This window comes from Lissotriton helveticus, chromosome 12, assembly GCF_964261635.1.
Source record: "Lissotriton helveticus chromosome 12, aLisHel1.1, whole genome shotgun sequence".
Lineage (NCBI taxonomy): Eukaryota > Metazoa > Chordata > Amphibia > Caudata > Salamandridae > Lissotriton > Lissotriton helveticus.
This window is the reverse complement of record NC_136073.1, coordinates 685,790,814-685,805,859: the sequence shown is the minus strand read 5'-3', so window position 1 is coordinate 685,805,859 and position 15,046 is coordinate 685,790,814. Positions and strand designations below refer to the sequence as shown.

Here is a 15,046-nt window from a genome sequence, read left to right as displayed (position 1 = left end):
ACTCTATTTATCAATCGCCCTCACTCTATCTACCTATCGCACTCCCTCCCTCTATCTTTCGATCGCCCTCACTCTATCTGTCTATCTATCTATCGCCCTCACTCTATCGCCCTCACTCTATTTATCTATCGCCCTCACTCTATCTACCTATCGCCCTCCCTCTATCAATCGATCGACCTCACTCTATCTATCTATCTATCACCCTCACTCTATCTATGTATCGCCCTCCCTCTATCTATCTATCGCCCTCCCTCTATCTATCTATCTATCTATCTATCACACTCGCTCTATTTATCTATTGCATCATCACAGCATCACTCAGCACCACCACAGCATCATTCAGGGGCACCACAATATCACTATGCGCTACCACAGCATCACTGAATGACACAGCATCACTCGTTGCCACCACAACATCACTCAGCGCCACCACAGCATCAATCTGTGCAACCATTCACCAACAACTGGTTCAAATATGTTCTCTCAATGTTTCAAGCTTTATTACAAATGTCACAAAAATATGTTAATATTTCACTTCTGTTCTTGGATTTTCGTCACAATAAAATACACTGAACATAATCTTCACAAAAGTTATTTACAAAAGTTTAAGCTATTGCCATTATACATTACAATAACTTTTATTTAAGTATTAATTATTTAAAAAAATTAAAAACCATTGTTATTTGTAATATCAATACATCTAAGTCACGTAATTACAACACATATTGCAGTACAAATGCTATAGGTGTCGCATTTGCGAAAGTTAAAACTATTGGCATTGTAAATGACAAAGCTATTAATTTCGCTATTTTCAAAACCAACACAAATAAAAAAATTGTCATTTACAATACCAATAGCTCAAACTTTCCTAATGCGAGACCTATTGCATTGCAAATGCTTGTTTTAGGTGCAGGGAGATTAAGTGCTTTGCCAAGAAACACAGGAAGTTGAGACTCGAAGTTGGTTCCCCAGTTCTATAGTCGGCAACTCTGGCCATTAGGCCACATCTACATTTATCAGTAAAACTGTATGTCTACGCTGAGCTAGTGGTCATTTCACTGCAAAACGTGCTGTCTGTAAATGGCAATGTGCTACTACAAAATGCTTTTGTTACATCCAAAAATTGCGCATCTTCATATCCATTAAAGGTAGGTGGGTTGCGAAAGTTTGTCTTTTTTTTTAAGTGTATCGCTTTTCTAAAAAGTTTGAGGACCATGGGTCTAGAGTCTTCCAGAGGACAACATTTCTACCTGTAATTAAACACGCTCCCATTAGCTCCAACCCTGATTCACAGCATTTTCTCCTTACACTTCGCCCCTCTTACTTATTAGAAACAACTTACCTGATACGTCAATGCGGGCAGGGCACTCCACTACCACCCAATCACCAACAGGAGGAAGTACTGTCTGTTCAACAGAGACAAACTGACAAGCGGACATGACAGCCTGGCGGATCAGGATCTGCTCTGCCCCCTCATAGTGCCGCGCAGCTCTCACCAGCAGGGCTGGCCTGGGGAACAAGCAGACAGACGGATGAAGCCAGCTTAGATACTCCCTGTTTTATTTTTGATGGCCGACTCATCCACTTATAAACAGAAACAACCTCACTGTTGCATTTATGTCAATCAGAAACAATTATGGAGTGACCAGAGCCGCAGGTTAGACCCCGTGGAACATTTTAAGGGTCATTAATCGTGTCACTTTTCTCCAACAAAAAAGTTGTCTTGTCTGCTTATTTCTGCGAAATGCATGTTACTGCGAGCGGGCTGGTGAGTGGACCGATATTGGCACTACGCTGGTTCTGTTGCAGTCCTGAGACTCTACTCTCTTCCTGTCTATGTGTCTCTTCCCAAGCTCCCCAAAGGTGCCAAATGTGCTGTACAAGACTGGTCCTACTTGGGTTCGAGGCCCCGCTGAGACCCCCTCTTGGTCCGGAGTCTCTGTGCTGAGCACGCGGCTCTCCAGCAGGTTCGCTGGCAGTGCTCTGGCTCGCCTGCTCCTCTCCTACTCTACTCTGGTGGTCGCTCTTTACATGTACAGCCTGTTTGATTAGCATTGCTCCATTTGTGGTTTGGTGGGCTGGCTGCTGTGGACTTCCCTCTATGTGTAAGTCTCACCTGGAAACGGAGAGGGGGCTGTCAGGTCTGTGGTACAAGCAGATGTTCACTGATTCCCTCTGTAAGGGTATACCACCACAGGCTACCCAGTGATATCAAGCTCACAGGACCCATTTCAATAGGAACAACAATTGAGATGAAATAATCGTCGTTACCCTGAGGTGAAGCAGGGCTGCCCACAACACAAAATGTCCTTAAACACCGCCCATCCCCCCATACTTCACCTGCTCAGCCACTTGTTCCTCACTCTTGCCAGCTCCTCCACACCACGAGCAATATCTTTCTGCTCGAGATACTGGAAGGCCCTGGTCCACTCCTGGTTGGCTGCTGGTCCACTCCGCAAACCACCCTTTCCCTCAGCCATGCAGCCCAGAACGTCTGCAATGCAAGCAAGCGCGCGGGCTGCCACCCCGGGGTCCTTGGCGACAGATGCCACTGTGGAACAAGAAGAAACCTTTAGCGTCTAACTGGTGCAAACATGCAATTTGCCTGAAGAAGGCCTAACCCTCTAATAATGCCTACTGACTAGGACTCAACCACTTCTGACAGAGTGCCACCTCTGCACATCTAAGACAGTGTCACAGTGGATATACCAGTATGACAAAAATTGGTTAAGAGAACATATATGGATCCTTTCATATATGAGACCCCTATAAATCCTCAATCCCTGCACAAGATGAGAGCTGTGCATACATTCATCTAGTTCACTGGCGTAAATGCTTTTTTGGAGCTCTCCCTTCCACTCAAGTTTGTCTAATCCGCCTCTTCCAGTTCTAGGAAACCAGCAAAGCTCTGACACATACTTCAAGCCCAAACTGCAGATCCCAGATCTTACTCAGTCAGTACTAATACTGATCATACACATTTATCATTCACCTTAGTCCTCATCTCCTTTGGTTTAATTAGGTGCGACCTACTCAGTTCTGCTGGTTCAACTCAACTCTAATCATCTACGCTTCCAGCTTCTCTACCACTGGGCCTGCATACTATGTCATGCAGTTCAATTCTGGCCCGCTCCCCCTTCTTGTTCTAGTGCTAGGCGACCAGCACAGCTCTGCCAGTGAACCTCAATCCCACCCTGCAGCAAGCACCCCATGCTCTCACACACAAAGCTCACATGCATCTTTCCAAACACACCTCCATCGTGCCCTGAAGCAGTCCCAGTTTTTGACGATCATCCGAAACATCTTTTCCTATACATGCAGTCCTTATTACACATTGCACTACTGTCACCTCCTGCTCTTTGCTCTCTTGCACTCTCACCTTGGTCCAATGTGTTCAACATGAGCTGATGGGCGCTCTCGTAGACAGCGGTTCTGAGGAGTGGTAGGAGGCTGCAGTCTCGTCGCTCCAGGAGTGACCGGCGCACTTTCTCCTGCGCCTGGCGAAAGAACATGGTACGTCGCAACCTCAGCTCTGCCTCCTGGTCCCGGTATTGCAACAGCTCTATCCAGGACATACGCCATGACGCCCGCCACTGCAACAGCTCTCTCTTGTCCGGCAACGGGTCCAAGAACCACAGAACATCCCGCAAGCCCAGCGACTCAGTGGCGTGGAAGACAGGGAAGAGACGGGCGTTCATCAAACAGCGACTACTCTCCGAAGACTCCAGACCCCAAACGTCACTCTCCCTGGGAGCAGGTAGATAAACATGTCAGGCTTCACTGTTATTTTCCACATAGTACTGGCCATGTACTCATATGACTATCACATAGTTTGTTCTCAAGAAGCTTGAATCTTATGGACTTTTTCCAGTGCCACTCCTCACTAAAGGGACGTTTGAACCAAAGGGGCTTCACATGAAAGAACTTGCCCCACTAGCCTCAACCGCAAATATCTGCACACTGGAGAAAGTGATGGAAGATGCACACAAAATGTTCAGCAAAAATAGTTCCTGCTTTGTCCCACGGGACAGGCAGCCTTCAGTTAATGCCAGGAATCATATGAAGACTTTTTAGCCAGACAGGAAAGCTCACATTTAACAGGATGACTCTCGCTGGGCCCTATTTCTAAGAGTAATTAATACATTGTACATTGTACGGTGAGTATTCTGTGCATCAATACTGAACAGAAAAGTTACATCCCAATGCAGTCATTGCCCAGACCACAGCACACAATTAAAAAAATCACAATCAATAATATAGTGGTGTTTCACTACTCAGAATTGCACTCACATCACACTCACTGGATTCTTTCTTGACCTCATGGTTAACTCGATGCTACGGGAGTGCTTTCCTTAACAGTAGGAAGGATATTGCATCAGCAATGTTCCTTACACCACCCGACTTAATCAACATTTTTTAAATCCAGAATTTCTGCCATATTCATATCAGAAGCAGAATAACAACATGGGCATTACGTTACCTTTACTTTTTTATAGGATTGCCTTTTATTGTTTTTATACGAGTAATAAACATAGAATGCTTTATCGTTTGTGGTTATTTAAAACCATCACAAGTTTCAAAAGAACACTGAGCTCATATTACTACGTTAAAAACTGCAGTTTGGTTGTATTTGTTAAAAACAGGTTCAATTAATAGAGCAAAAGCCTGGCCCATACTTGTTAAGACCGTGTAATCAACAATTTAAAACATACTGGCGATACCGCGCTAGTCGGTTACATACAAATAGCCGCTAGTTATTCCTCATTGGTAGCAGCGCAAAAGTTAGATGGAGTGCAAATGTCTTAAGACACCTGATTTTACAGAAACAATAGACTTTAAGCATGTCCCATCCGGGTTAGCTTCAGCCGGAATAGCAGCAAATTGAGCCTCATTGATAACAGAACAGTTGTCTTATAAAGTGCTGGTGTGATAAAAAAACACACACACACACAAAAACCCAACCGTAGGCAGCGGCTGAGTAATCCTCACAGTAGGCACCCTCGGATTTGCATCGCTCAAGTCTTTGCTGTTGTTGGGGACAGTTTAATGTGGCTGATCAATTTCGACAGATAATTCGAGGGAGTCTGCAGAGCTCGGCGGTTAACCCTTAGCGGGCTGAACATATTGGATGCAATGGTGAGAAACTTCGTCAGCAAAATGTTCAGAACTGTGTTGTCGGTTTTTAAAGAGGCAGCGATGGCCTGCCGACATGTGCGGACTCGCAGTTTGCTCCACTCTCTACGTCAGGGGTCTCCAAACTTTTCTGTATTGCGAGCTACTTATGTTCAATAAAACATAATAACAGCTACTAATATTATTAGTGCAGTATAATTTCAATTTCTTTATATGTATATTAATTCAACCAAGCAAAATCTTTCTAATTTAATAAGCTGGGCTGCACACAGGTGAGCTACTCAGAGTTAGCTCAAGAGCTACAGTAGCTCACGAGCTACTGGTTGCTTACCCCTGCTCTACGTAGTCTGGTCCTACCTTCGTTCAGCAGTGATGGTCAGAGGCACACGACGTGTTCGAATGATTCTTCACAGTCGCCACAGCCTCAGCAGGTTGTATCCTCACTTGGACGACGCCAACTAGCTAGATGTTTCAGAAATGGCCACTTCCCTAGCCTGAGGCCCATGAATCTTGCCATCTGATGGACGGCATACGTACCAGGAAGATATGATGCTGGGGTGACTGGCTGATACCAGCTGATAACTGCCCAAGCACGCCTGCGTTTCGCGAGTACTGTCCAGTCCGAGAGAAATTACCAGAGGCGGACGCACTTTCTTTAACCTCATTTTAAAATTTAGCTGATTGGGGTTGCTGCCCTAATAGTGGAGAGAGGCTTGAACCCAATATTAATTTCGCTAATTTCGATAGTGTCACCTGAAGAGTCAGGGCTTTTGCCTCAACTTCATCCTGATGATTCACAAAACAGCATCTGGCATCAATGTAGACTCCTAGGTACTTGTAAAATTGATCCGACATGATTCTGTTGCCATTATAAAACCATCCTCCTTCCTAATGTTTTTCAAACCAAATATTACAACCTTCATTTTTTTCAGGTTCACCTCTAAATTATTGGAATAATGCACAGCTGGTTAAGCCGTCATTGGAGACCTACCCTTGTGAGCCTTAATAGTGCAAGGTCATCTGCGTACAACAAGTTGCTGATCCGGGCATTGCCTATTTTTGGGGAGTGACTTTTAGCAACATCAAGTATCTGTGGCAGGTCAGCACTGAATAGATTGAAAAGCAGTAGGGCTAGCATGCATTCCTGCTTCACTCCTCACAATGTCATATTTTTTCTGAATATGTGAGCGCCGTCTCCCAGTTTAATATGTCGGATTGTAGCTGGATTATAGTCTCCTAAAGGTTTCGGAGTATTCTCCATTTCTGTAACTTTGCCCACAGGGCTCCCCTTGGTACTCGATCGAATGACACCTTAAAGTCGACAAAGCAGCAGTGTGTCAGAGATTTCGAGGCTGTTGTTCTATCCATCAGGAAAGATATTGCCATTAGATTGGTTAGCGTTCTACATTTTGCCATGAACTCCGTTTGGCTGAAAAGGATGAGTCGATTTTGTTCCACCCATGGCCATAGATCTTCCAGAAAAGAAGCATATTGGCATAGGATTTGGCGTCATTGTCCAGGACAGCTATCAACCTATAGATGTTTGGATCAGCTCTGGTGCCAACTTTATATATTGGGTGTATTATGGTGCCTCACCATGAGGCTGGCATCTGTGAGGACCTAAGGCAGTAGTCAAAGAGCCTGGTAAACTGTGCAGCCCAGAATGGGATGTCTTGTTTGCATAGCGCCTGAGGCAAACCATTAGGTCCAGGGGCCCCATCTGTTCTTCCTTTTGGTATTACACGCACTATATGGGGTGTGAGAGAGGCTGGGTCCTTAGCATTGAGGTGCAAGGGGTCCAAATATTGATGAGAAGCTCCAATGGCAATTGTGAGGGCCATTTTCATATTATTGTCTATGGAACTAACTTCTTCCTCAGTGGCCACAAAGTGCGCGGTTAGAAAGGATGCCCATTCTGCTTCCGGGATATAGTGGCACAGCCCAAGCCCCTTTGATCATTCATTTGTTTGTTCACCAGGGACCAAAAGCCCCTAGTTACGGTTCTTACTGGACTTGGGCTCAATTTCCTCGGACCTGACAATTCTCGCTTCGGTGCCTATTCTAATCATGGGTCCCACGCTACAACTCTGGGAAATAGCTTGCTTAATCTCCACAACGGCCCCCACAGCGCTGGGATGTCTGGCTTCACCTTGGGGGTGCCCAGGAGTGGACATTTTACAGGGAAAAGCCAGGAAGGGTTCCCAGCGGTATGAGTGCAGCGCCGGGACGCCCCGTTGCTGAGGCAGCTGTGCGCTTTACAAGTACAACACATTTACATATACATTTACATAAAGTAGTATTGTCTAGAATACTCTGATCGTTTACGCTTTTCGGTGAAAACTGCCTGCCTGTAGGCTTTCTGTGCCTGCGTGAATGCATTAAGAAGCTCCCTGGCACCTGGAGACTAGCGAACTCTCCTCAAAGCTTTGTTGCATTTTTTCTTGAGTTCCTTAATCGTGGCTGAGGTGATGGATTCACTAGAGGAAACAAGCTGACCATTATGTCGATGGAATTTTCTAAGCAATTGCACGGTAAAGTCATCCATTCCGTGATTGGGGATACATTATTAGTACAGTTTTCATCTAAGTGCTCCTTACATTGAACCATAATGATACCACTGATGGAGTCGGTCCATTTGAGCCGTTTGAAATTCTCCATGTGTGCCCTGCTGAATATCAATATTGCCAAGGCATGGTGCTGTAGATTGAATGACAGCGTTGCAAATGGAATAGTCAATTAAGGAACAGGTTTTCCCGTCGGTTCTCATCCATTTTGGGGAAGTGATCATTCAATATTCCTGTAGCCCACGCTGCTACGTTGCAGGACCATATATTCGCCAAGCATGCTGCACGGGCAGCCAATTGGCTTGGCCTGTTCAATGATGTTTTGGGCGCTCCCTAGGTTGGGTTCCTCGTGGTCATCCTGGAGACCTTGGAAAAGATTTTTGTTAAAATCCCCAGTGATCAAGCATGCTGCTTTAGGTTAGTCGCTGGCTAAGTCTCATATGGTTTGTAATGAACAGTTACATTTGGACCTTTTCTCCCTTGCGCTTGGACAGATGTAAACATTTATCAGTAGTATCAATTGCTGCGAGCTCAGATTACTGATCTTGATTCCTGAGAGCCAGTTCTCCTCAAATGTTAATGAATCGACGATCCCTTTTAACTTGACTACGGTGTAGATAGATAGCCAGCCTTTTGATCTACCGTGCTTATGCTCCCTGAAGGCTGGCGTCCAAAGCTTGATGTAACCTACAATCGGTAGACTTGTCTCGGCCCATGTTTCCTGTAGGGCTATGATTTCGTGGTTCTTTAAGCACATAACAATGTGTGGGGATTGAAGTTTCTGGGTGAGGTCGATGATGTTCCAGCAGCACAAGGATAATGAAGGCGGCATGAAGCAGATAAATGCTTGAGGACTAATTCAGTCAAGGGTTCTGCTGGATGGTTCTGCTGGATAGTGCTGCGGGCAGCCAAGCCCAATCTTTGCATATGTGATCTGTGGTTTGTACACTTTGTTCTTTGTGTTTTGTGATGAAACAACCCTGGGCATTTTTTAAAAATTGAGAACGGTTTCTTCCTACTAGACACTGTGGGAGCTGATGATTTTACTAGTACTGGGGATAACCTGTCTCTTTGAACGGGATGATCTTGATATCCCATGAGATAAATAACTCTGATCTGGATAATATTAGCTGTATGACAGTTGTCGAGATGAATGTTGCCAGTGTGGGTTCTGAGATCTGGTGACCTTTAGGATGAAGGAATTCAATTGCTACTATGTCACTGGACTACAATATGCTCAGTTCAGGGATGGACTTTACCAACTTGAGAATGTTCCTCCTATTTAGAATGTCATGAGGACCTTGCAAATGATACTCCGGGCTGAACAGCAGACCAAATAGAGTCCATTGAAAAACGTACTGGGTCGTCGCTAACAGCTTTGGTAAGATTGGGTTGTTTGGTGGCTACATCTCGGTGTGGGGGTCAGCACGTTTTGTACACTCGGCCTCGCATTGACCATCTTGATTATTGGTGCTATGGTTCGAGGGTGATTGGGTCTACTCGACTCTGCAATGACTGGCAAAGATGTTGTTCCTCCTTTGCAGGGACCTGAGTGTCCTGACGATTGACTTGGCTCACCCTTGGGAAGGTTTTTCAGCATCTTGGAGTCTGTGGATTCTACTACTGCGCCTAAGGTCAGCGATTTAAAAAAAATGTATTTGCAGAGTTTTATATTGCACTGGCTAGACTCTGAGGTATCAGAGCGCTTTACATGAGGATTAGCGAGATACAAAATTACATCAGTTACAGAAGCATAGTTTCACATAGAAAAAAAACCAGCGTTACACAGTAACAAAAGTTACTATAGCACAGAATACCATATAGACACGTCATAGGGGAATAGAAGGTAGAGGGGGAAAAGTACAAAGGGGTGGGAAGAAGATCAGGCCAGGTAGAACTGGTAAAGGGGAAAGTACTTCAGGGGAGACAAAAGTCATTGTGAAAGTCAAAACAAACCAGCTAGGAGATCAGAAAACATAACATCCGGTGTCACGGTGACTGAGCAAGATGTGAGGGGTGTATGAGACCCAAGGGGGGGGTCAACTCAGGATAAAGGTCAATCAGGCGACATAGGGCATGGTCCAGCGGCATGTTGAATTGTATTGAAGCCGCCAAGAAGCTGAGACTAAGGGGCTACATTCTGCCCCATTTGAGTGGACGATTTCTGTTCTTTCACTTGCAAATATTGGGAACAAGTTGAACATTGCAGGTTGGATGGCACTGCTTGTCTTGTTGAGCTGTTTTCGAAGCCTTGTCTTTTCCATCTCACTGAGGGGTAGTAGTGGTGGAGGGCTTTAGTGGGCATCTCGCCAGGGGCTATCTTACCTCCACTAGAGGGAGCCTTTGCTGGTGAGGAAGTAGTTATCAGTGTTCCTGACTGGTCGGGTCACATCTCTGGGAGGGCTATAGTTCATTCCGGGGCTTCCCGCTCATGGCACCAGTGCGGTGGTTGCCAGTTCTTAATAGCATTGCTTCCATTGTTGCTGGAGTCCCAGGACTCAATCTGGAGGCTTGAGTTCAAATGTTGGAGGTTGGATTTGCATCATTGTGACCCTTTGGAGATCGATGGGTGACTGCAACCGTGCGTTGTTGACTTAGACTGGGTCCCCCAGGGAGTCTTTTGATTTTGGTCAAACTGTACTAAGGAACGTTGGGAGTGAGGACAGACTTTCAATTATAGGACAGCAGCAGCATACTGATTGCCCCAAGTTGATGTTTGATTGCACTCTTATAATTAGTTTGTTTTGGTTGTCCAATTTGTTGTCTATTCCTGCTGTGAACACAGCCAGTGAGTTCAAAAGATCAACTTGCATGTCCAATTTATTAGAGTCATAATTTAAAGCAGAGACTGTAGATTGCAAAATTTGTAGAAGTGGAGGCCACACTGTGCTAGAGATATGTGTCGTTATTTCAGGGGTAAATCTGTCTTGTGATCCAGGGTTCCTGGTTGAATCTGTGTGAAAGAAGGACTTTTTCTCCAGGCTATTTAGAGGATTTTCTGAGCCTTCCAGGTAGAGGGATTTCATAGGTGCAAGTTGTATTATGTTTTCTATTGGAGTCTGGGTCCATTGAGCCACAGGCGGAATAGTGGTGACGTCAGTAACTGGGATCTGTTTGCCACTATGGTGGAGGCCAGGCACATCCTGTTGAGGGGGTTCCTTGAGTGAGGGTGTGGCATCCAAAAATATGGGGATTTGTCAATTGATATGACTGCTGGTGAAAGATTGTGTTCAGAATAGCTCATCCGGGAAGGTGACTGCAGGTCGAACTTTTCATTAAGAACGGGTGTTACCAACAATGCAGCTTTTTTCATAGGTTTTGCAGTTTTTGTTACCTCATTCACCTCCATTAGGTTACCGAAGAGGTCGTGTCACCCAGCAAAGGCGGGGAAGGGTGCATCATAGCATGGAACGTTGAAAGCGGGTGTCTTCCTGTTGGATACTCTGGGTTAGAGTGTATGGTAAAGGCACCCTCTTTTCCTGTGGCCATATCTGTGCTATGACTGTCCTGTTGACAACAGGGGGTTCTTGAAAAAGTCCCAGAGCGTTGTCTTATGAGGGCCTAAAGTACCTTCTGCTCCGCTGCTTTCTTGGGTGGCGGTTAGCGTTGTAACATTTCTCCGTGTTTTTGACGTTTGTTGCAGTTAGATCCGGTACAGGTGCCGGTAATGAGCGGTTACAGTAGAGCATTGTTGATTAAACCTCAGTACCAATGGAGAGGACTCCCCAGGTTTATCAGGGGACTTTGTGCTGCCCTTCTTGTTCTTCCTGCGTCACTGAACTATCGGTAGTTCCTTCCTAATTCTACCTGACCTCATGGCTCGAGAGTTGTGGTCTAGAGTGGTTGGGCCGCCTCTTCTCTGCCTGATAAGTGCTCTCAACTGAACACTGGGGGAAGGGGTACGAGCATGCCGTCTTTTGTGACGCGGCCTAGTGCTCTGGCTGTTGCGCCGCCTCACCTCCCCCTGGTAAGATCTTTCCACTGAGCACTGGGGGAGAAACACGAGCATGCTATCTTTTTTGAGGGGTAGATGACTTGTCCGGGTCCAAGGCTATGGCTTGCTGTTGTGGCACATAAAGTCTCCTAGGGTTCAGGAATGTAGAAGAGGCTGCACCTAAGACGCAGGTAGCAACTATAAGGGAGCTGCACCGTTGGCCCTGTGACTGCAGGTGTGAAAGGGGGTGCAGAGATGGTATGTCTCATCCAACCGGATCGCGCAAGCCACAGCGACCTAATGCAGGGTGCCTCCGTGCCTACCAGCTATGTGTCATGGCCCTATGGACTTACCTTCACTCACGCAGATGCCCCATACTATAATACTTGCAGTAGTCCCACTTGTTCTTGGCCTCCACTGGGTTCAATCTGGGTACTAGCAAGGTGCACTGCGAGTCGAAGATGAGGTCTCAAGAAGTACGAAAACACTAGGAGGGTAACTGTTCTTAAGAAAGATGTGGTTGGTTGGATAATAGCGGGAGTAGGAGAGTCTTCATTATTGGAAGGTAGTGCCCTCATACACCTGTGTGGGTGACATTCTTCATCATCTGGCTTAGCTCCTGGTGGGCCCGGCGCTGCAATGCCCCACGGGTGCTGCGAGGGCTCTTGGGTGGAGATCATTCGTATCTAGCTGTGAGGATGAGTGCGGTTGAGTTTGATGGTCAGAGGAAGAAAGTCAAAACTACCTAAGAGGTACCGTAAGATATATTTAATCAGGTGTCCGCTTGGTAGGTGTTGCAAAGTCATCCTGTGCCCTGGGCACCCCCCAACCTTTTGCTGGCTGGAATTGGTGATAACTGACTCTGACTGACCCTGGGCTCTGTTTAACCAGGCCCAGGGCCAGTGCCAAGCTAAAAGGAACACATTAGAATACAGTTAAGAGACCCAACATATACTAGGGTACACTATGGTATGGTGGAGTACCCCTGTAATTGGCATGACCTACCCCATAAGCCCCTAGTATATAATAGGGCAGGGGATTGAAACTACTTAGAAGTCCCTAGTATCCTGGGGCATGGCAGTTTAGAGGCCAGCAGATTTTCTGCACCAGCATGTGTGCAGTGCTGAAGCCTGAGGTCAGTTTAAAAGCAGCATTGGTTGCAGCACTGATTGCCAGGACTGCTTTTAAACCTTAAATTGTGCCCAAACTCGACTTTGGTGGTAGGGACACTTAAAAATGAAAAACCTACAATGTTTTGGCATAATAAGGCCCCTCAGGGTCTCCCCTAGGTATCCCAGGGGTGGGGGATCAGTTATCTATCGGGGAAAACCCTTATAAAATGAGTTTTTATATGCCTGGGTGAAGTGAAATTTCACATTTCACATCCCACATTGTTTTAAAGTGCTGATCAAATTCGACTTTGATGTTAGGATTACTGGGTAAGGAGGATATGCAATATTTCTGCAGATTCAGAACCCCTGAAATCTCCCCTGGTTGCCCAGGGGGTGGGGGTCCTGTAGAAATTAGGGAAACACGTATAAACTATGTTTTTATAAGCCCTGGTACAATAAAACTGCCCAAAGTCATTTCCCCATTGCAAACCCCATGGCCCATAGGTTAACATGGTAGGAAGTTGTTGATTAGTGGGGCGTGGCTTGGCCGCCGAAGAAAATGGACGCGTGAGCTCTGAGCTCCGAGGCAGCCTTCCCCGATTATCCTGCTTCCCTTATCCTGATGACCCTACTGACCTGGATTTGACCGCATCCCCACCCGCGGACAGTGAGGCCTCATCGGGGTAGGAGAGGTCGACCCGACGGCGGTGTGGAGCCGCGCCGCGCCCGAGATCTCGCGGACAGCGCCGGCCATCTTTTTGCGGCCTGTGCACCCTGCTGCATCCCCGGCGTCGATTACGCAGGAGGCGGACCTGCGGTGGGGGCTGGCCGGCCGCCGGCCGCCACGGGAGTCAGAGCCGCGGATTCACGGCCGGTCAGCGGCGGCGGTGGATGGGCCGTCTCGAAGTGGAGCAGCAGCGGGATTTGATCGGAAGCGCCCGAAGGTGAGAGGGCTGGAAGTCTCCTGTGGCTGCGGGGGCCTGCTGGGCGCTGGACGCTGGACGCGGGATCGGGGCGGGCCCGACCCTGCAGGGCCTCGCAGAGAGTGCTTTGCTAGCACTGGATAATTGTCCTGCGGAGCTGGAGTGCACTGCCGACGGCGGGAGGCCTGAAGGGTCAGCACTGTGGGCCCCCGAAGCGGCCTAATCCTGTGGTGCCCCACCGGTTGCTGCTGGCGCGTGGAGCTGGGGCCCGGACGGGGGGCCTAAGAACATAGCGAGGCCTGAACCCGGGAGGCGGCTCTCTCCTGACGTGCATACCATCGACCTTCCCGTGGCTGGGACCGAGGCCGCCCACCACTGACACCACCACACCACGGAGGACGCACTGACTGCCACCTACCAGGTGCCCTGCTCCTCGAGCCGGAGAGGCGGCTCAACCTTGGGGCCTCCTCGCGGCATCTGTCCTGGGCCGCAGGGCACGTCAGCCCGGTGCTGGAAGTGGGGTGCTGGACTTGGAGACCCTCGGCGCCGACACGTGCGTAACACGGGGAGTGTCCCTTGGGGTTGCAGGCTTGTGTGCTGGCCCGCCAGTGCAGCGTGAACTCTCGGCGGATCTGATTGGGGGGTCGCCCAACACCTGCTGTCGGGGAGAACAGAGACCGGCTGCCACCATGGGGAAGCGCCTGAAGCCTCCTCCGGACGATGCGGGGGAACGGCGAGCAGTCAGGACTCCACAATGGGCAATGGATCGACGACGGGCCTACCGCAGGACCAGCTGGAGCAGATCTTGAAGGCCATCGCCGACACCAGAGAGGCCTTGCACCACGACATCGGTCAGGTATCCACGAGTTTGGGGCTCCTGCGGGTGGACCATGGCAAACTAGCAGACCGGGTCAAGCAGGCCGAGATTCGGATGGAAGCACTGGAACCCACGGTCAAGGCATCTGAGGCTTCTCTGGGGGAGCTGCAACAACGGGTGCACCTGCTGGAACAGAGGGCGGAGGATGCAGAGGGACGCACCCGCCGCAATAATGTACGCGTGGTTGGCCTGCCTGAAAAAATTGAAGGGTCGGACATGTTGGGCTATCTGGAGGCCTGGCTGCGTGACGTGGTGGTCCCGGAGGGTCTGACGCCGTTCTACACTCTGGAGCGCGCCCACCGGGTGCCGGCCCGACCCCAGCTGAGGGTCGGCCTCCTCGGCCGGTGGTGGCGCGCTTGTTGCACTACAGGGACCGAGATCTTATTCTGCAAAAGGCGCGGGCACTGGGGCCCTATAAAGTGGACAATGCCCAAGTTTCCATCTACCCGGACTATTCTCTTGAGGTTCAGAGGCTGCGCTCAACCTTCCTGGCAGTCAAGAAG

The 15,046-nt window shown here is 48.2% G+C and overlaps 1 protein-coding gene across 2 annotated transcripts in view; it reads right to left on the bottom strand.

The window, feature by feature from the left end:
- FCSK (fucose kinase) overlaps positions 1 to 15,046 on the bottom strand; it is a 1,128,763-nt gene that overhangs the window by 126,998 nt on the left and 986,719 nt on the right. For both annotated transcript variants that reach the window (XM_078671586.1, XM_078671587.1), the window contains exons 15-17: positions 3,380 to 3,747; positions 2,341 to 2,551; positions 1,343 to 1,509 (exon numbers count right to left, since the gene is read on the bottom strand). In XM_078671586.1, the coding sequence (XP_078527712.1) occupies positions 1,343 to 1,509; positions 2,341 to 2,551; positions 3,380 to 3,747 (746 nt within the window). The remainder of the gene's footprint in view (positions 1 to 1,342; positions 1,510 to 2,340; positions 2,552 to 3,379; positions 3,748 to 15,046) is intronic.